At 44.5% G+C, this 21,691-nt stretch overlaps 1 protein-coding gene across 1 annotated transcript in view; it reads left to right on the top strand.

Annotated features, from left to right (window-relative positions):
- The window catches only part of NKD1 (NKD inhibitor of Wnt signaling pathway 1), a 105,119-nt gene that overhangs the window by 78,304 nt on the left and 5,124 nt on the right, over positions 1–21,691 (top strand). Inside the window, exons 5-8 of the mRNA XM_020807559.3 lie at positions 4,353–4,459; positions 11,388–11,483; positions 19,065–19,212; positions 20,540–20,624. Of these exons, the coding sequence (XP_020663218.3) occupies positions 4,353–4,459; positions 11,388–11,483; positions 19,065–19,212; positions 20,540–20,624 (436 nt within the window). The remainder of the gene's footprint in view (positions 1–4,352; positions 4,460–11,387; positions 11,484–19,064; positions 19,213–20,539; positions 20,625–21,691) is intronic.

Here is a 21,691-nt window from a genome sequence, read left to right on the forward strand (position 1 = left end):
CCCATGTGTACGTTTCGTCCAACTCGACGGAGCTAATTTGGGCTAATCGATGAGGTGTCAGGAGGGCACATCTCAGCTGGAACCCTGGAATCATGATAATTAGCAGCAATTAGGCCAAGTCTCATTTGAACACCAATAGAATTTTGGCCGACTTCTCCAAAAATGCCCTAAAAGTAGCTTCAAAAGTTAACTAGAAAACACTACACATTACACTGGACATTAAGTTCCCATTCATTACATCTCTTCTGGAATGTAACTTTGTTACATTCTCATTAGAAAAAAAGATAGGCTTTTGGTTTAGGTAAACAAATAAAAAGCTTTAATGCTTGAGTATACGGGAATTGTGCACGCATTGCAGCATGCTAGGATCGGGGCCGTTGTGCTCATAAATCACGGTGGCAGGTTCTGTTTCATTGTAGGTATTACATGGTAATATTTGAAAGCCATCCTTTGCATTTTGTTTGTTATGTGTCTGCGATTATTTATATATTTCTGTTTGCAGCCTATTGATGTTCTTAAACTTTTTGCTCCTCTGTTGGCCAAGGCTTCAGGGATAGTTATTTGTCCAGAGTGACAAACTTGTAGCTTTCCCAGTCTGGATGGACTACAACTTCCATTGTTCTTGGCCATTAGCTGCGCTGGCTTGGAATGCGTAATCTCACAACAAGTTCACATCTGCTTCACTTCAATATTTACATGCTTTCATTAGAGAGAGAGAGAGAGAGAGAGAGAGAGATTTTGCTGTGCAGAGTTGTGTTGAAATTCAGAGGAGAGATAGTACAGGAAATGGTCCCCAAGCAATAAGACTACAGGTAAAACTAACAACAAAAAAATCCTTGCAATATTAAAAAGTATGAGTCATTTATGTGGTAATTTCCCCTCTTCTCTGTCATTCCTCTGTATATTCTTTGCTCTTACATTTCAGGGGTCTAATTTGTCACATCGCTGGTTTTACCTGTTAGAAAACTTTGCTCTAATTTAGCTCCCTGAATATTCAGAAAGATTAAACTGCAATGTTTAAAGTCAAGATCATTTATCCTCCAGCGGGTTTGCTCTCCGAATGCCCTATTCTTCGCCTGAATTTGCTGCGTTCAGAACGCGATCAAAAGCCCTAGAAAAATTCCACACTGACAAGGAGAGGAATATTACAATCCCTCATCATTGGGAACAAGAATGAGACAAGTGAGGTTTTACATCCTTAAGCAGAGCCAAAATATTAGCGTTGGTCTACTGTGGAAAAGAAAATCGGACCATCCCTCAGGCAAGTTAATTTGCCCCGTGTCAGAGATGTAAGGGATATAATTCACCTTAGATTATATGTCAAAGATGTACTGGCCCTACTGCAGATTATGATCTTGCAGTTTAGTCATAGTTTCTTGTGTTGTCCAAACTGGGAAACTGTGGTTATCACCTGAGGAACTAGCCAGGATCGCAAAACCACAGCTGAGTTGTCGTTGATTTAAGAGCCTCGATCAGTGGTTCCCAACCTTGAGTCCCCAGATGTTCTTGGACTACAACTGCCACAAATCTTGGCCAGCCCAGCTACAGGTAAAGGCTTCTGGGAGTTGCAGTCCAAGAACATCTGGGCACCCATGGTTGCAAACTAGTGGCCTAGATTGTCCCCAAGATTAACTCTTTGGTTCAGAGAAAACAGGGAACTATAATCTATTGGCTGTTTCTGTATTGCATCCAGATGTGCTATGAGTGGAGGAAGGAAGGGGCAGATGGGATAGTCCAAACTGAGCTTTGACATGCCTAATTTGGCCAGAGCTAATGGGATTTAAACCCATTTGCTAGCACCCACTAAAGTGGACCTACAAAGTCAACTGCTGAATAAAATAAGTCAACTTTTACATCTACCCCACTGATTGAATGGGTTTACTCTAGTTAGGCAATAGCAGAAGATTTAAACCTGAGACTGCTATCTTGGCACGTATGTTAAAGCAGGAGTTGATGAAAGTTGGGCAGTAAAGAAAGAGAACAGGAAAACATTGGGTCCGTGTAGTGCTGAAGAGAGAGCTCTTTCTGGACCACCAGAAAGATCAGCAAAAGAGTCCTAAATGCCATCAAGCTTTCTCTAGGAGAAAAGATGTCTAAATTGAAGCTATCCTACTTGGGGCACATCATGAGAAGACGACGCTTGTTGGAAAAGACGATAATGGTGGGAAAACATGAAGCCAGCAGGAAAAGAGGAATTCCTAATATGAGGAGGATTGAGTCAAAGGAAGCCACGGTTTGCCAGAGTTGAGCAGGGCTGCTACGGGTAGGCCCTGCTGGAGGACACTCATTCATATGGTCACTGTAGGAGGGAGCTGACTTGATGGCTTATAACAGCAGTCTCTTATGAGGGTTCAAAGCCGCACTACACCAGCGCCAGCCCTCCTAAGCTAAACAGGAAGGAACCACCCGGCCACTTTTAGCTTTTTCAATGTGTAGGGGATGGAAGGGGCAAAATAAAGGATAGGCTTGTACGTCTTGTTTTGTAGGGACACTGACACTCCGGGAGTGTCCCTTCTCTCCTTTTATAGCCAGAAATTGTGTCTTAACGGTGGGATTGTGGGTTTGGGAGAGCTGCCTACAGAGGCAGGAATTTCTACCTCTCTGTTGGTGTGTAAATCCACTGAACACGGCAGGATTTCCAGGTAAATCAATAACGCTATAACATCACCCCGCGGAGCTGTAGGTGGCTTGCCCGCCTGCTCTCATGCTTCTGCTGCTCTTCTGGGAAAATAATAGGTCTTGTCTTGCGCATTCCAAATGTTGTGTCAGGATGCTCACTGTCAAGATGTATCAGAGTAATTCGTGTTAGATTAGCGTGCAGAGCGGAAAACATATGTGACCCAGGAGCTTCATGCTTTGATTCAGCTGGTGCTTGGTGGCAGCTGAGATTTGTTTGACTAGCCTCTGGAAAGATGTAAACATTCTAACATTAAAAATCGGTTATGCATGTAACGGGGCATTGCAGGTTTGGGAAAGATTACAGCCTACGTCAAGTGTGGGACTGACAGTAATCAGCTGCACACTTTTCCCAGTAAAAGGCCGTGCATCTGTTTCATTTTTGGAAGAATTATAGATAGATCTATGCCTTGGAAAAGACTTGGGTTCAAGTAGATTAATATTTTCCAGTGTTGCCATAAGTTGTTTGTTTTATGTACTGTGGTACCTCACAAGACAAACGCCTCGGGCCACGAAAAACTCGCAAGACGAAAGCGTCTCACGATTTTTCCGTGACTTGCAAGACAGCTCTTCCTATGGCTGTGCTTCGCAAGATGATTCCCCCCCCGTCTTGCAGTCATTTTTGCAAGACGAAAAAATGGCATTTGTCTTGTGAGGCAACTCATAGGAATGCATTGAAGGCAATTTCAATGCATTCCTATGGGAAACTGTGCTTCACAAGACGATCATTTTCATGGTACAAAAGGACTCGTGGAACGAATTGTTTTCGTCTTGCGAGGCACCACTGTATTCAAGAAGCTCCTGAAGTCTGCACCCTTATTTCATTTTCAGAGATGGGTGTGTCAGGGTGTTATTTTTATGCTAGAGTTAATGCTAACCTGAGTGTGCAACCGTGGTTTGATACAGAGTTGTAAACAGCAACCTGGCCTTTCCGTAGTTACTCTTGCCATCCATGCAGACGTAACATTTGATCATCTGGAATGGGAACTCTAAATAAATAAATGGAAGCAAAAAGGTATTTGTGAGCTGAAGGAGTTGTCAATCCCTTATTTGGAAGACTAGAAATGTAACACCCACTACTGATTACAGAGAAAAGCTCCAATATTTGTGACTCTCTCAATTTATCTGCTATTTCTTTTCCATTGTGTGTGCGTAAAATCGGATGAGTGCCGATTTTTATTAATATTCCACTTTTCAGTGTTGAATGTTCAACTAACATCTCTGGGCAGAGATAAATTAGAGGGCAGCTTTGCAACTGTGGTTGAAGATGGACTTCCAAGCAGCGCATTGCTTCAACGCTCTTGGGTTTGCAAATGAGTCCCATGTTTACCTTCTGATGACCAATCACAGAGCAAAGTGAGCTGATGGGTACTAGTGGCTCTAGAATGCTTGGGGTAAGCAACGGACCAATTTAAGAAGCTCCCTTTCTAAAAATTAAGATGGCTTTTCACCATTTTCTGAAAGCTAGATCTCTTAGCAGACCCTCATATGGAAGTAACGTCAGGGCAAAACTGTGGATGAAATCCCATGTTTACTTAACGCATTAATAGCCAGAGAAGAAGGTTTCTGCGAATCGGACAACTGAAGGCAGTTTCTCCTATAATTTTCCTCTGATATTTATTTTGTATTTCTTCATTTATTTCCCCCTCCCCTTCTTCCCTTTGTCTCTATGCCAGTGGCTTTGCCTCCAGAGAAGACAGATGGAGTTTGCAGCAGTGATGAAAAGAAAATGGAAAAAGAGACCGACACACGCGCCAGTGCCAAGAAGCAGCTAAAGTTTGAGGTATGGGCTTATTCTGTCCTCTGATCCTCTGTTACTGCAATGCCCCAAGATAACTATTTTTTTTTTTTTTGTGTGGCTCCAGGTTCTCTTTCAGCCCTCTTGGTTTTCTCACAAGTGTGGTAGATTTCATTTTTTAAAAAAATCCTTTCTCCCTGCTTGCCTGCTTCAGATGTCCTAAATATGGCCCATTCTCCAGACTCTCAAGGGAAGCTCAGGCAAACTCAGGAGATGTGCAGTCTTGCTTTTTGGAGGTCCAGTTGAGGCAGGGGTTTGTCCGTGCTTGGGAAAGGGGATGGGCAGATGCAAAGGGTGGGTCAATGCGTAGGACAGGAAGACCTGGAGATGCCTCCTCAAACTTCTTCTGTTCTATTAGCAGAACTTAAATACATTTACCTGCTCAAATGCGTGGCACCTAACCTCTGTAGGGTGGTTGGATACTCACATGCTTTGTACCCTGGGGGATTTTTTGATCGGGGTGGGGTGGGGACAAATCACAGCTCCCAGATGCCTTAAGGAAAGGGTTGATTGGCTGCTTCTGAACCATTTTGCCTTTTTTTCTTAGGATGGAAGGGGCTTTTTTTCAAAAACAGATGACCCAGTCTCCTCCCTCACAGAAGTATCTGGGAGAATGATTGGTCAACGTTGGCTCCATTTTTTTGTTTTGTGTGTGTGTGTGTGTGTTTGTGGGGGGTGAGGGTGTGCTCCATGCAAGTAAGGGCTCTTTCTTGTGTGGCGAGTCTCCAGCTGGATCGGGAGCCTTTCCTGTTCACCCCTTTTGCATTCCCAATGGGGAAGGCCATGACAACAGGGTCCGGGAGGAGCCCCGCTGCTCACACGTTGATTAAAAGCAGTACTGTAATGCCTGAATAGGTTTTGAGCCAGAATAGGGAGAGTGGGACCAGCGATATTTGATCATCTGGAATGGGAAGTGGTGGAGTGCAGGGGGAAATAACTTGTTGGAATCAGAATACAGGTTTTGAAGAACCAATGTTGGATGGAGAGGAGGCCATGGAAGAGTTCCCAGGATGTGTTGGTGCCAAGAAGAGGATACTGAGAAATGTTAAAATGTCACGGATGGGATTTTCATATAATTGCAGGACTCCCTGCCCCAGAAGCCACTAAGCAGACTTTTGGGGCTAGAAGAGGAGAAAGGAATTCTTTCTGTTGTTGTTGTCTGCTTCACCCCATGGGTTTTGGCTGGGAAGCCAAAGGGATGCCCCACGGTCATGCTGCTTGCTGTTGACTCACCTCACTGTTCAACAGGAGGGGAGTTGATTGAGAGACTCCCCCATGGAATTTAATGGGTAGCAAGACTACCTTTCCCATGGAGCTGTGGGATAGCTCCCAGCAAGCAGTGGGGTGGAGGTGGATGTACCTTTGCGCTTCCCAGTCAAAAGTGTGGGTCATGAGACAGAAAATGGCAGGAGGACGACCGCTCTTTGGTCCTCTTCTGTCTCCTCCCCCAGAGGAGATCTGTCTGGGGGATACTAGGTGATGTCTGGACCTGGGAATCCCGGAATTACCAAAAATCCCATCTCTGCAATGTTGATGCCAAGGGAAGACAACATTTGTCAGGCCAACCTTCTGTATCATGAACCCTTTGCTTGAAACGCTTCATCCTTCATTCCTTTTCATGTGTCCGTCTGTGATTCTTCTGCCATATAATTATGGCTTTTGTGTCCATGTGCACACAATTTGTTTTGCTTTCTTTGGGCTCTTCCCCCCCCTCCCCTCCCGGTTCCTCTTTGTAGTCCGCAGCCCTCCTTTTCGAGTTATAAACTTCCTGGTGGAAAAAGATGCTTGTGAAAAGCCTTTCATCTCTCTGGGCCCTCCCGAGCGATCCGACCTTGACCCCAGCGGTGCGGGAAATCCATCTGCTTAGATGGCGGCAAGGAAGAAAGGTCTTGCTGGGAACGGGTCTGATGGGCTATTTCCTTATAGACTTACAAACATCATAAAACTGCCAGGCGTTGTGCGCTGTCCTCAGGCTTTTGCTTATGAAGCAAGATTTCATGCATGCAATGGCTGGAACGCCAAGTTGGGCCATCGGAAAGGCTGCCTGCCGCTGTCGTGAACCAGACACTTTGGCGCTGTCGAAACAGCTTGCCTGTTGCTTCCAGGCTGATGGCGATCTGTGCCCTACCAGTTGGTCAAGAAACGCATTCTTCTTATCCTCATCATCTGGAGTGCTCTGGGTAGCGTCTGTTCTCTGCTTTTAAGTCAACATGAGAATCCTATTCGGGTATTACGCAGTGCCATAACTAGCTGTTTTGTTAGCTTTGCTGCCCGGCTGGTGAAGCATGGGGGAATGGGTTGGAAAACCCACTGGGGCTCAGTGTGTGACAGCTGCTGATCCCACCCACTTGAAATTTCCTTCTGCTGCAGGAGGAATGGTTGGAGGAGAGGGTACACACTCAGGTTGGAACAGGTTGCCTCTTTCCAGAAGCACGTAGCAATGGGCAAGCTTGTACCTTTTCCACAGCTCATTTTCCAGGCAGAGAATCCTCAGAAGTACTTTACTAATTCGCTTCCTCTAGGGGGAGCCCTGGGACTGTACAACTTGCCCAGGGCTACATAGGCTGGCTCTTCTTCCCTGGAGGTCCAGTGGGGAATCAAACCACCCATTTCTGACTCCACAGCCAGAGACTTAGGGGGGAAAATGATAGGGGACAGTTGCTCTCTAGTTGGTTGGGACAACAACTCTCATTACCTTTGACAATTAGCTGGGACTTTTAGCTGTTGTAGTCCCCCCCCCCCGCCGCCCGGAATCTGGAGGACACCAGGTCACCTATCACTGCTTCAATCTAATTTCGAAGGGGTGCTCCCTCAAGTGGCAAAAATGAATGTAATGTGACACGCTCAAAGGAGTCACAAGGGTTATCACTGGAATGTAAACAATGGCTTCCTTTTCATATCTAATTTCAGAGGTGCGCATAACAAAAGAGATGGCTTTCCTGAATATTGAAATAGCAGCAAAGTTGCATTTCCTAGAACATGTGTTTTGGCCCTAAGAGCCAAAGTAGATGTTAAGGTAACTCATTTCCTATCCTACTTTAGGGTAGATCTGTGTCATAGCACTCAGATTTGTAAAGTTCAATGGGCAAAAAGAAGACACGCTGGAGCAAATGAGCAGTCTTGAACTCCTTGGCGAAGTGCGTTTTCTTAAAATATAATGTATGTGTTGCTTAGTTTGACCTCGAAAGGCAATGTGCTTGGTAGGTTTCTGGAGTAGAAGCTCTCTCTTAGGCTGGCCCTGCATATGTCCATGGGAAGGACTGACGAGAGGAACCTAGTCACGTTCCAGCAGATGCTCAAGTTCTAAAATAGTTGGTGGTCTTCCAGCCGAGTCCTACCCAGGCTTCCTCTTGCTCATCTTCCAAATTCAGAGAAGATCACATGTGCACAGGGTAGTGTGATACTCTGCCATCGAGAGAGGCAACGGACACAATTCTTCCTTGATAAGGTTCCTGGATTGAAGGTCAAAGCTTGAAGCAGTGATTGCCAACCTGGTCCAGAAGAGCATATGACCTACAGCAGTGGTCCCCAACCTTGGGCCTCCAGATGTTCTTGGACTGCAACTCCCAGAAACCTTCGCCACCACCTTGGCTGGCCAGGATTTTTGGGAGTTGAAGTCCAAGAACATCTGGAGGCCCAAGGTTGGGGACCACTGACCTACAGAACTCTTCTTTGGCCATTATGAGGGTGGCAGTGCAGGACATCACAGTTCAGACCCATAGCTGCCCCCAAAGGTTTAGACTTGAGATGGTCAGCAGCACAGGAAAGCAGGGAAGCACCAGCCTAGCTGCTTCCGCAGTTGGTGTGGAACGAACACTGCGAGGGATAAGTGGATGGCCTGGTTCTGGTGGGAGGGTTCAATTGGCCCAACCACCTGTGCTGGTGATATTCAGATGACTCTCTGCTGGGAGATGAATACTAAAAGCCCATCTCTAATTTAGACCAATAGCTCCTCCCAAAGTTCTGATTAATAGTTGCCCAAAAAGTTGGGATCAATAGCTTCTTCAAAAGTTCGGACCAACAGCTGTTCCAGTTGGAGAGGTCCCCATTGCTGTAGGGAATGAGGCCCTGATTCACATCCATAATACTTTCTATTCCCCATGACACTGACCGGATGTAAGAAAAGGGCACAAACAGATTCCCACCTTCTGCATGAGAATTCTGTTCCGAGAGGTGTAGGCTTCCTCCCAGTTACCTCTGGGTGCTGTAGGAAACTCGGGAAGAGTGTTTGACAAATAATGTAAGAATCAGGATTCTTACGGATTGCTATCTTAATGTGACATCGGTGGTTTAGGTTTCTGGCTGCAAAGCCAGAGGTGGGGAGTTCGATTCCCCGCTGTGCTGCCTTGACGGGCTGGACTAGATGATCTATAGGGTCCCTTCTAGCTCTGCAGTTCTGAGATTCTTATCCAAGATTATGTCTTCACCAAAACAAAATGTAAGGGGAAAGCTAATGTGTCTTAAGTACTTCACCTCAAGAAGATTCCTTGCAAGAGGGCAGAGAATTACATACTAAAACACACACACACACATAAACAAAGGAAGAGAACCTGATGCTTCCAGATAATGTAAGTGAAGGCAAACACAATGGCAAATGCTTTCATTTTATGACCGGCACCGAAGAATCTGAAATGCAGCTGTTGAGAAAAGAGGGAGAGGGGGGGCTAAATTGGAGGTGGTGGGTGTGCTTTGGCTTTTAAAGGTGCTGGGAATGTTTGTGTAATACGAAACTGTTTCCACTCTCTCGTGTGTGTGCAGTGGGGTTGGGGTGGGGAGAGTTTTTTGGCAGCTTTCAGCCAGGGCTTGTTATAGCTAAGAGAAGGCTGCCTTTGAACTCAGCAGGGTGGAACGAGGCGGGAGGGGGGGGCTGCTTTACCGTTAACTGCTGTAGGGAATTGGTTTCAAGTCAGCAGATCAAGCAGGTATTTCTGAGCTCCCATCATGCCAAAGCTATTTGGAGCTGTTTATTTTACTTGCGTGCAACGACTTTTCCTTTTAATTGCCCCCATGGCCGGAGTTGCGACTCTTGCTGACTCCCGGATCTTCTGAGCCTCAAGAGAAAGGGAGGCCAGCAACTTGAGATGCAGGGGGTGGAAGAACCGTCCAGCAGACGGAGTCTACGGAAGCTTATTGTTTTCCTTTTCCTTTTGTCCCCCCCCCCTCAAGGACTTGAGGTCACGCAGCAGCCCGGCGTAGGAACTAGGATGATCCTGGTTCAAATATCGCCTTGGCGGAGCTGTTGCGGGGTGGCTTGAAACAAACGGATAGGGTTCAAACATGGCTTTGTGGGTGCCGTAGGGAATATTGGCTGTCCTGGCGCCCCCCCCCCCCGGTTCCAGTCCACCTTCCAGAAGAACGAAGGGAAGCTGGGAGAGGAGCAGGAATTTTGAATTAATAGAGGAAGTCACCGAGGAAGCCACCGATTTCAACTTCGAAATTCTGTGGCCATGTAGCTGAACCACCAGGAACGTAGGTCGCTGCCCTCAACCAAATCAGAGTCCATGGATCCCTTCAGTTTAGGATTGTCTATGTTATCTTTACACAAGCTGCCTAAGATTTCAGAAAGAGATCTCCCCCAACCAACCTTTCCAGGAGGTGCTAGAAACCAACACTGGGGTCCTGGGTGTGAAAGAGGGCTTATGCTCTGGAGTCTGACAGATCCCTGATTGCGAACCAAATTGGACTGCATGGGAACGGCGAGCGCACACACCATTGGTATTTATCCTTTCCCTTTAACAGTTTGTACAAAACTGTTACTTTATGAATGGCCTTGGCTTGAGAGCCTCTGGATGCCACCACGAGAGACCTTCTAAAGCCCTTTGAGGTTGCACCCTAAATCAGCAGTCACATGATCACGAAAAGCAAGAATTATAAATGTTTTTTGTCCTCTCCTATTCATCCCAAACTGGGTTCTGCCTCAGCAGATGTAAAGCTTTAACGAGTTGCAACGGAGAGACAGAGCTAATACCCTGTTTAAAGGCTGTGTTGTGAAAAAGGATTTTTCAGATACGAGTTTATACTATGGGTCTGTTTCGTATTAAGGGTCACTTCAGTTTCAACCGTATCCTGTCTCATGCTGTGCGTATCTTACTTTCTTTCCTTGAATTAACTAGAGGCTCCCCCTTTAACTTTTGTCTGTCCTTTCTCTCTCTCTCTCTCTCTTTTATATAATGGAAAAATCTTGCATTATGCTTCCCAGCATTTTTGTGAGTGGCTTTCATATAGTTTCTTTTTCTAACTCAATGAGAGCAAAATGTTTCAACTTCTCCAGGAGCCTGAGCAGAATGGAATTAGTTCAGGAGCAGTCCTGGATATCTTCCTTCTCCCATCCAGGAAAATAAATGCGATAATGAGTGCCAAAGTTGTTGCTTTAGGGGTGACCAGCCAAGCCATGGACTCAAAACTGGCCTGGCCCATTCGGATGACAGAAAACCTTAATGGCGAGCTAGTTTCCGAGATGTGTTTTGAAGAAAAGTCAGAATTTTGCCCAGAGGTGAAATAATATGAATGGTCGCACCTTTTGCCCTCATGTATTTCTTGTGACTTCTCCGAAGCATTAGACTAACTTCTGTTGGATGGAATTGGAAATTTGAAATTATTGGCCTAATGTAGTGTGACTCTTTTTATCAGATGATTTTACTTTAAGTAAAGATGGACTTTGTGTATTTGTGACTGTGGACATGCAAAAGTGTGTTTGTATAAGGTGGCTTCTCCCCCCCTCAACTAAATATAAATGAGATGAGATACCTTTCTCAATACAAATGATGAAGATTAAAGGACCAGTCTCTCAATGATTAAAAATAAAATTTAAATCAGAAATTAGCCTGGTTTGCAAATCGATTTGATTTGATGCAATGCGATTTTGATTCGCTTTTTGGTTTCACCAATCTGTTGTTCTTTGTATGCTCTTTAGGAATTGCAGTGTGATGTGTCTGTTGAGGAGGACAACAGGCAAGAATGGACCTTCACACTTTACGACTTTGACAACAATGGCAGAGTTACCCGTGAGGTGAGTGAAGCTTAGCTTTCTGATTTGTATGTGGTGTTTGTGGACAAGGGGAGCATCCTATATTGTCTGTTAGGGGTGGGATTTTTGGCTTTCTTGGACTACAAACCCCACAGTTCTCCATTCTGGGAGTTCTACCCAACAGACAACTTACAAACATCAGACTACTCCTCACCTGGGAGAAAGGCTTCTACTGGAAGGCTTTGAGGCTGAGCTAAGCCTATCTCTGCTTAGCTTCCTGATCAGAGGAAATGTCCCAGCTACCACTGGGGCAGGAATGGGAAGCCTGACTGGAGATAGACCTAGCTTAGCTTCAGAGCTGTTCAGTCTTCTTCCCAGGTGAGTTACACTTAGTTGTGTGGCTGTCAAGAAGAATGTCCTATCTAGAGATGGGCACGAATCAGAAAAATTGTGATTCATTTTGATTTGTGATTCATCAAGATCGATGAACCGCAAATTACAAATTTGTGATTTTTTCTGATATATTGACAAATTGATTTGTCAATTCATTTTTTAATTTTTAAAACCCTATAAAGTATCTCCCAAAGCACCTAGAGATACCAAAATCACAGAGAAGCTTCTACTGACTCTCCTCTACAATCACTCCAAATTTGGTGAAGATTGGATTTCAGACATCCATGTTATACACCTACGAAATGCATCCCCCAGAAAAGTGCCCTTCAGCAGCTGGCTTGGGGAAACCCCATCTTCACCAAACTTGGAGGAATTTTAGAGGAAAGCCCTGGGAAGCTTCCTTGCAATTTTGTTGTCTTTAGGTGCCCTGTGGGTCATTTTATAGCCAAATAAATCAACAAATCAAAAATCACTGAAATTCGTTAATTCGTGATTTGTTGGGGCATTGAGTTGTATGAATATGAATCAGTGAATCAGAGATTCTTGAACAAATTTGGTGATTCATTTTTAAAATTCATTCCCGTCTCTATTGTCTGCATTGTATTGCTTTTGTAATGGCAGTATGTCTGATGCTAATTGGCTAAACTGCAGTGTCATAGGAGTTTCAGCAGCTCAGGAAGTGGGGTGGATTTGTTGTGTGAGTGCTTTTCTGCCTCCACTAGACAAACACTGGCCATGCTGGTTAGGCATGATGAGAACTGTAGTTTTATCTTCTGGAGCAGTGGTCCCCAAACTTGGGCCTCCAGATGTTCTTGGACTTCAACTCCCAGAAATCCTGGCCAGCAGAGGTGGTGGTGAAGGCTTCTGGGAGTTGTAGTCCAAGAACATCTGGAGGCCCAAAGTTGGGGACCACTGTTCTGGAGAACACCAGGTTGGGGACAGCTGTGTTATATCCACCATGTACAGTTGTTGCTTGATGCTGCAACTGTGTCTGTGCACCAGCTTTTCATTGTACTGCGTTTGGAATACCTTGCACTATTTTTTTTTAAAGCTTGCCATTGTTTAAAGTCAGGGATTAGCTGTTTAAAAAAGAAAGGCTGTTTAGAAAGTGCTTGTTTTTGAAAGGGATAAAAATCTGAAACAAATGGTGTTCTAAACAGAGTGTCAAAACAAACCGTAGCAAACTGTATGTTCGTCTTGGTTCCCCTCTTGCCTTTAAAGCTCAGGTAACAAAATAGCAAGGGGCCTTTTGAAATTCTTTCCAGTGGGATTAACGGCGACAGTCCATCATATTTATGGGCATAGAACAGAGGTCTGGGCCACCCTCTCTGTCAAATTATAGGCTGTCCACCATCAGATTTAATTACAAAGGAACAAAATGTGGCTTTGCCTAGAAAACTTGGATTTTCTAGGCAGCTTCAGCTTCCATGCGGTTCTAAAGTGCAGCGATCGACCAAACTAGTAGATTTGAACAGAATGTTAGAGAGAAACAGTGCAATCGTATGTACGTCTCTTGTGAAGCAAGACCCATTGAGTTCTATGCAAGTGCATACAGGAGCACAGACTAAAAGATTTAGGAGTTTTTCAAAGGACTTGAAACTCCATGGTTGAGACATCTTTCTGCAGAGCCAGAGGTTGGGAGTTTGATTCCCCGCTGTGCTTTAGGGACTGGACTCAGATGATCCATAGGGTCTCTTCCAGCTCTGCAGTTCTAAAATGGAACAGTAGTATGATAGTATGGCCTGGGAACATTTTAAAAAGGTCTTCACTTGGCATTGCTACCATCTATATGAAGCTACCGGATGAGGTTAACTGAGGACTTGGCATGAAGTCACTTCCGATTTATGGTGACCTTAAGTACGACTTTCAAAGTAATGTGAGATGTTCAAGGAGTGATTTACCGTTCCCCCCTCCTGGATTTGAACCCAGGGGTCCTGAGTCCCTGTCCAAGATGCACTGTATTACACTGCTTGCTTCTCAATGTGGTATTGCCACTGGAATAAGTTGCAGCTGTAGGAATACTGAACTGCTGAGGAGCTTCCCATGAAGAACAATAAATAGAAGCCGATCTTAGCTCTGGCATCCTCTTCGCCTGCTCTACGTACGCAACCATTACTTGGACATATCTATGCACTCCTTGGATGAGCCAAAGCCCCACTGATTCCAACTAGTGGGGTCTCCAGTTCTCTCCCCCCCACACACATATTTTCACAAATTTGTCACTTTTTTGCAAAAAACCACAAAAAATTGTGGAAGAGTAAATAAATTTTTGACAAGGGGAAAAAAAGCTATATTTTGCCCAGAACATCTTGTCCTTCGTACAGTATTTTCCAAGATAACCAGACTTTGTAATGTAGAGCATGAGGTTCTTCACATATGGTTACAAGGTTTCCCCTGCAAGAAAACCCTTTTCTCTCTTTGCAAGCCTTTTTGCTAAGTAAGACTAAAATAAAAATGGTGAACTTTTTGCTCTTGCGCAGGAGCAAAAAAAATTGACCATGAATGATTATAACATTTGCGAGCATCTGTTGCACCCATAATGTTGACTTGCCAAGTCCCTATTGTTTCAATGGATCTTTTCTAACTGGGGCTCAAATTGGATTTAGGCTACGGTCTCGAGGATAGTGGGGGAAGCCCTATTGATGACCGGCTTGGCAGGAGAGGAGATAATTTCCTACCACATCATGTGGATATAATTCCCTAGCATTCTTGACCTTATTCATAAATGAGCTTGCTGTATTTCATGGGAAGCCTTCAGAGGTCTTGGCAGCGGCCCGGTAATTAATTTCACGTGGATGTTAGTAATCAGATTTTGAACTTGAAATAAAGCTACTGCATTGTTATCTGTGAGGCTTTGCCTTTCATTTGCTGTATCGTTTTCCATCTGCCTTCTCTCATCCCGCATAACCCCATCGAGCGATTTGGCTTCAGCATTTCCCAGTCACAAAGCTGTTGCTTAAAATCCCTTCTCTCTTGTAGGGAACTTTTCTCTTTTAAAGTTTCTCCAATCCCACCTCCATTTCCTTCCTGTCATTCCTTCGTATGAGACGGTGAGGTGTTGTATTTTCTTCCTGCACTAAAATTCATTCTCCTCCCTCTCCTGCATTATTCCTAATCTATGTGCCTTATCTATCTATCTATCTATCTATCTATCTATCTATCTATCTATCTATCTATCTATCTATCTATCTATCTATCTATCTATCTATCTATCTATCTATCTATCTATCTATCTATCTATCTATCTACCTACCTACCTACCTACCTACCTACCTACCTACCTACCTACCTACCTACCTACCTACCTACCTACCTACCTACCTACCTACCTACCTACCTACCTACCTACCTACCTACCTACCTACCTACCTACCTACCTAGCTAGCTAGCTAGCTAGCTAGCTAGCTAGCTAGCTAGCTAGCTAGCTAGCTAGCTAGCTAGCTAGCTAGCTAGCTAGCTAGCTATCAATATAATTTAATATAATTTAATATAATTTAATTTAATTTAAAATACTTCTACCTCACATTTCTCCTCACAAAGGACCCAAGGCGGATTATACCATTGAAAGACCATATTTAAAGTTAAAAAACAATAAGGTTGCAAATATTAAAAAAGAAATGAACCAACACCAGTCTGAGAAATGGTAAACACAAGCAGTGCTAAAAACACAGTCAAAGCGGTAAGGCGTAGCAGTCCATCTAAAACTCTCGCTCAGTCACTCAGGGAAAGCTTGCCTGAAGAGAAGGGGTCTTTGCCTGTTTGAGAAAAAACAGTGAAGATGGTGCCAGTCTGGCCTCCTGTGGGAGGGAGTTCCACAGACTGGGCGTGACAACAGAGAAAGCCCTCTCCTGTGTCCCCATGAAATGCACCTATGAAGGTGATGGGAGGGTAGCAAAATGCAGCAGAATGTCTCAGCTACCTCTGCCCTCGGTGTGAATGTCACACGAGTGTAATGTAATTATTACATAAACTGCGAGATTAGCAAAATCCTTGTCAACATGGCACGGTTGGGTCAGAGAGCAGTTTTTCCTCCATAAAATATAATGAGGTGAAAAATGCACCACCGTTAATAAGTTCTCACCTAGAAACCTAGAAGCTGAAGGTCTAACTTAACGGCCAAAGGATTGAATATAGCTTCTTTGCAGTGGGCTAGAGCAGATAAATGAATCTACTTCTGTGGGGTTTGGGAGCAATTTCTTTGTTATTTGGATCTCCTGGTTTTATTCCAACAAGCTTGAGTGGAACCGAGACAGCTTTTCTGACCGAAGTGGCTCAGTGAGTTACTGAGTGGAGATTTGAGTTCAGATTCCTAAGCCATTACTGTAACCGCTTTGCCACATTGCCTTTGAAGCAACTTTCCTTTTCCAAGCTTTGCTCTGCTCGGTAGAAGCTTTTCAAGATTTCTTGCGGAGGTCCTCCATTTCTTTTTTAAACCTCATGATTCCAGTGATTGGACCCAGGACGAGCTGCATGCCAGTTTGGTTGAGACCTTGGATTTTTTTTGGTTAAGGATATGCATGTTGATTTTATTTTTAAGGATAAATCCCATGGAAATTAGATTTCCACATGTAAATATCTGGCAGGTCTGGAAGCAACAGAGGTGCTCAAGATGAGCAAGTGGAGGGATAATTCATTTCTAGCACTACGTTTGAGTGCTAAGAATTGGACCATCAAAAGCCAAAATCAAGTTAGTACACCGGGATTTGTGATCACGAGTTCCTGTTGGTTACTTTAGAAACTTTTTCCTCAACTAAATCAAACTCTGAGCCACACCGTAGTCGCAAACCCTTGGTGTGAGGATCCTGTACAAGTAATGCAGATGCTTTCTGCCTCTTATCGAAACACATGTGATGAAGAAACCAGAGGTCCTTGTGAGCAAAACTACAAGTTACCCTTTCTCGTTAAGAAAAAGGGAAGATAATCAGTACAGGGTCCCATACATGCATGACTTGGACCATTGCTACCTTGAGTGTAGGATCATTGAGCATCGAATGTATTAAACAGCCCACGTGTTGATTCAGTTGAATGTGGGCCCAAGGCCAACTGGATATTCAAACCAGAATGGACTCACTGAAGTGCCTGCTGAATGAGAAGTCATTTGCTACGTACATCCCATTAAATCGACAGATCTACTCTTCTTAGGATGGCCAATTAGATTAATCGTACTTCAATCTTATTCTTGGTTCATGTCAGAAGCGATCCAGTAGTGCTTCTGGAGGAGAAGGATCAGCCCAAAGGCTGCTGTAACTCTCCGGGGGATGCCCACGTGTGTCTACAATTCTCATATTATTTCAGGAGACTCCTTCCATGTCCGCTACAATACAGTGGTGCCTCGCTTTACAATTGCCCCGCATTATGACGAATCCACTTAACGATCTTTTTGCGATCGCAATTGCGATCACAAAATGATGGTCTAAATGGGGGAATTTCGCTGTGCAATGATCGGTTCCCTGCTTTGGGAACTGATTCTTCGCAAAACGACGTTTTTCTTACAGCTAATCGGCGGTTTCAAAATGGCCACCGGGTAATTAAAATGGCTCCCCACTGTGTTTAGGGATGGATTCCTCGCTATACAGGTAGTGAAAATGGCTGCCGTATGGAGGATCTTTGCTGGACGGTGAGTTGTACCCCATTGGAACACATTGAACGGGTTTCAATGCGTTTCAATGGGTTTTTTCGCTTTACGATGTTTTCACTTAACGTCAATTTTCCTGGAACAGATTATCGTTGTTAAGCGTGGCACCACTGTACTTTGATGTCCAAAATGGGATTGGGTTCTCATGTGTGATCATAATCCTGTTGGTGGCATGAAATATTTTCAGGTTGTTCCGTTAATATTGGCTGTAGAAGCAACTGCGCGTTGAGATAAACAATCAACTGTATTACCATGGATGACTTTGAACTTGTACTGAACTCAAGTCTACAGGGAGCTTACGTTTTGAAAGTAGATTACCCAAATATGTTTGAGTCTGTGCTACATAAATAGTGAGCCATGCTACGATGCTGAGATCAGAACATTGGGCACCCTTTGATTCAGGAGGACTCGTGGACAAGAGATATTACCTGTGGCTACAGATCGACAAAGCAATTTGTGACCCTCTGAACTTTTCTGACTTAGCCAGGCTTGACATGCAGAACTACCCAACCTGCTGGATTAGGAAACAAATGGTCATTTCAAAGAGCTATTTATTGCTCCTGTGTTCCTCATCATTCTTGAAGGAACCATCTTGTGAACACTGTGGAGGTTGCCCCTCTGTGTATTAGGAGATGCTGTTTTTTGATAGACAAATTTCTGATAGAGTGGGAAGAAGATGATGCTGGAAAAGAAAAGATGTGAATCACGCACAGCAACCATTCTCTCTTCTGCTTATAAACGGGAGGAAGAGCTGTCATTTTGGGGGAGAACGAATGACATGCTGGCAAGTTCAGTTCTCCCAGCCTGGCCTGCCTTAAAGGGTTATCGTTGTCAAGGTAGAATGGGAGGGATGGGAACCATAAGTCCCGCTGTGCTCTCAATGAAAGAAAGGAAGGCTATCAATAGAACCAACAGCTAGTCAATGAGATCCAGTGTGGTGGAGTGAAAACCGTGTCACATTTAGGCTCGGAAGACCTAGGTTGAGATCTGTTCTTGGTCATGGAAACTCACTGAGACATGATAATGGCAAAACCACTCCCCGAACATCTCACATACCTTGGAAACTGGATCAGCGTTGCCAGAAATCAGAAGTTGTTGATAGCGCGTAACAACAACAACTACTATGAAACAATTGGATACACCCTAGCAAAGTGCAGTGGCTTCCTCTTCCAGGCAAGAGAGGATTGTTTGCTCCCTAGAAGACCAATGGAAGGTCTCCTTTATTCTTCATTCTGATACAACCAGTTGAAAGTTTTAGAATCTGGTGAATTTCTTCAACCCCTGGGTGTGATCTGTACATGTAAATCCGCTCTCTTGTTTAGATAGTTCCCCTCATTATTTGACCAAGCCGGGTCTTGTGTGCTTCCAGGTATGAAGCATTGGTCCAGAAGTATAGGTCACTAGTGATGTAGTAAGCCTGCTTGGTGTCAATGGGTAGACACACTCACAGTGGTCACATAAATATAGCCTCAAGAAGCTGTCTTATCCTATTGTTGTTCCCTGAAACACCTTGGGTATATATGAACTTCAGATAACTGCCATTGCTGTTCTTAACATATTGCATTTCCTGTGTTTACGGCAACCTTCATTCATAGGACATCACCAGCTTGCTTCATACCATCTACGAAGTAGTGGATGCTTCAGTAAATCATTCGCCGAGCTCCAGTAAAACCTTGCGGGTGAAGCTCACCGTGGCTCCAGATGGGAATCAGAAGAAGAAAAGTATTCTACTCAACCATGGTGGTAAGTGTTGGGTTGGAAACCTTTCAGCTTCCAGTGTCAAAGACCTGATGAATAAACTTGCTACTCAGAAATGTATTCTACTTTTAGTGCTTCATATTTTGAATGAAGCCTTGGGCATATTGGATGTCCACATCTCAGACAGAGGGACTTCCCCATTATCTGCTATTGAGATTTTTTAACTGGAAGCACCAGGGTTAAACCCGGCAGGCTGTCTCAAACATCAAACTGTAGTTCCTTGCCTTTCCTGAGAAGGTTTTAAAAAATTGGTTACAGCTATTTGGGAATTAGATATTTGCAACTTTGGATACCTGATTCACGCTCCAGGTAAAGTAGTTCACCAGAATATAGCTATCTGCTGGAGTTCATGCTTTTAAACATTAAAAGGCAGTTCTCAGTTTTCTAATTTTTTTTTAAAAAAACTGCACACTTAATGCTGTAAGCCGCCCAGAGACCTTTGGGTAGTGTGGGCGGCATATAAATTAAATAAATAAATAAATAAATAAATAAATAAATAAATAAATAAATAAATAAATATAGAATTGCAAACTAAAGGGAGGTCATTGAGTAGGAGTGAACGCAAATGGCATATAACAACATGATCTATCTCTCACTTAGAGCTTTACACTTCCCTTTGTTCAAATGGAAGATCCATGCATGAAAGAAACTGGCTGAATTAGTGGGGAGCCAGTAGACAGATAAAGAATCCAGGTGTTTTTCTCCCTTCTTTTCTAGAGCAACATGCACATTGATACTCCAAGGCTAGGTCACTTCCTTTTCCTTCCAAACTGAATGCCCATATCTTTTATTTTCATTAAGTCTTCACATGTCTATCCTCCCTTTCCTCCAGGGAGCTAAAGGCAATGTGCAGAGCTCCCTCCCTCCCCTCTTCAGCCTCACAACCCACCCTATTGTTAGTCTGGGAAACTGTGACCAGCCCAAGATCACCCACTGAGTTTCATGTCTGAGTGAGAATCCGAATGCAGATCTCCTGCATCCCCAGCCAAGACTTTAACTAGTGTACGAAACTGGCTTACTACTGGATAACACAGTGGTTTAGATCTATGGCTGTAGAGCCAGAGGTTGGGAGTTTGATGCCCCACTCGGCCTCCTTGACAATGATCTGGACTTGATGATCCATTGGGTCCCTTCCAGCTCTGGAGTTCTAAGATGATGGTGGTGGTGATGATGATCCTCTGTGTAGGTGACGCTAGATGTGGTTTTCTGTTCCCTCTGCATTGAGGGGTATACAAGGCCCATTTGTTCCATATAATAAGAACATCAATCAGAATGGGGGCAATAACTCAATTCTTTTGTGTCCTGGGGGCAGATCTGCAGAGCTCAAGGCACCGAATGGAGAGCAAAGGGAACGAAGAGCCGAGGCACTGTGAAAAGAAGCAAAGGGGTTCCCTCAGGTAAGCATGAACCGAAGTCTGCATTTATCTCCTGACCGGGGATCTTTCCAGCAGAGGTGTCTAGGCAGCCCTGAGAAGAGTCAGGTTCACGTTTGAAAATGACATTCAGCATTTATTGTGGGCCCCTTGACATTACTTTTTCGGGACGTGGTGGCGCTGCGGGCTAAACCGCAGAAGCCTGGGCTGCAGGGTCAGAAGACCAAGCAGTCATAAGATCGAATCCACGCAACGGAGTGAGCGCCCGTCGCTTGTCCCAGCTCCCGCCAACCTAGCAGTTCAAAAGCATGCAAATGCAAGTAGATAAATAGGGACCACCTCAGTGGGAAGGTCACGGTGTTCCGTGTCTAAGTCGCACTGGCCATGTGACCACGGAAAATTGTCTTCGGACAAAACGCTGGCTCTATGGCTTGGAAACGGGGATGAGCACCGCCCCCTAGAGTCGAACACGACTGGACAAAAATTGTCAAGGGGAACCTTTACCTTTACCTTTACCTGACATTACTTTGGTGATCAGAAACGGCTTCCCTTGTTTTTGTTCGTGTGGTTTGAACCATGAGATGACGCTGTCTGGGACAGAGCACCAGCTATGTGCTTCTTCCCCCTCTAACTCAAGATGCAAACAGCCAAGCTATCTGGGTATATGGAGCAGACATATCCCATAATTAACCCCATCCTCATTCATGTCATCAAAAAACAGAAGAGCTGCAAAACAGATAATGGTCTGCTGCCGTTTCATGCTTCACTTTGCCCAACGGTAGGACCAGTCTTGCTTTGTTCCACATTGCGGACAGTGGTTGGTTCCCAACCTTGAGTCCCCACAGATGTTCTTGGACGAAAACCCCCATCAGCCTTCCCTGCTAGCTGTGCTGGCCAGGATTTCTGGGAGTTGTAGTCCAAGAACCTTTGGGGACCCAAAGTTCGGACCCACTAGTGTAGAAGCTTCAGGTAATGTGGGCATGCTTATGAAGCATGGTCTGCCTGCCTGATTTTGTAGAACCCAGCTAGGTGGCCATGGCATGAGAAGGGCCTTCAAAACTGGACTTGATGATCTAGAGGGCCCCTTCTTG

The sequence above is a fragment of the Pogona vitticeps genome, chromosome 10 (assembly GCF_051106095.1).
Source record: "Pogona vitticeps strain Pit_001003342236 chromosome 10, PviZW2.1, whole genome shotgun sequence".
NCBI classification, from domain to species: Eukaryota; Metazoa; Chordata; class Lepidosauria; order Squamata; family Agamidae; genus Pogona; species Pogona vitticeps.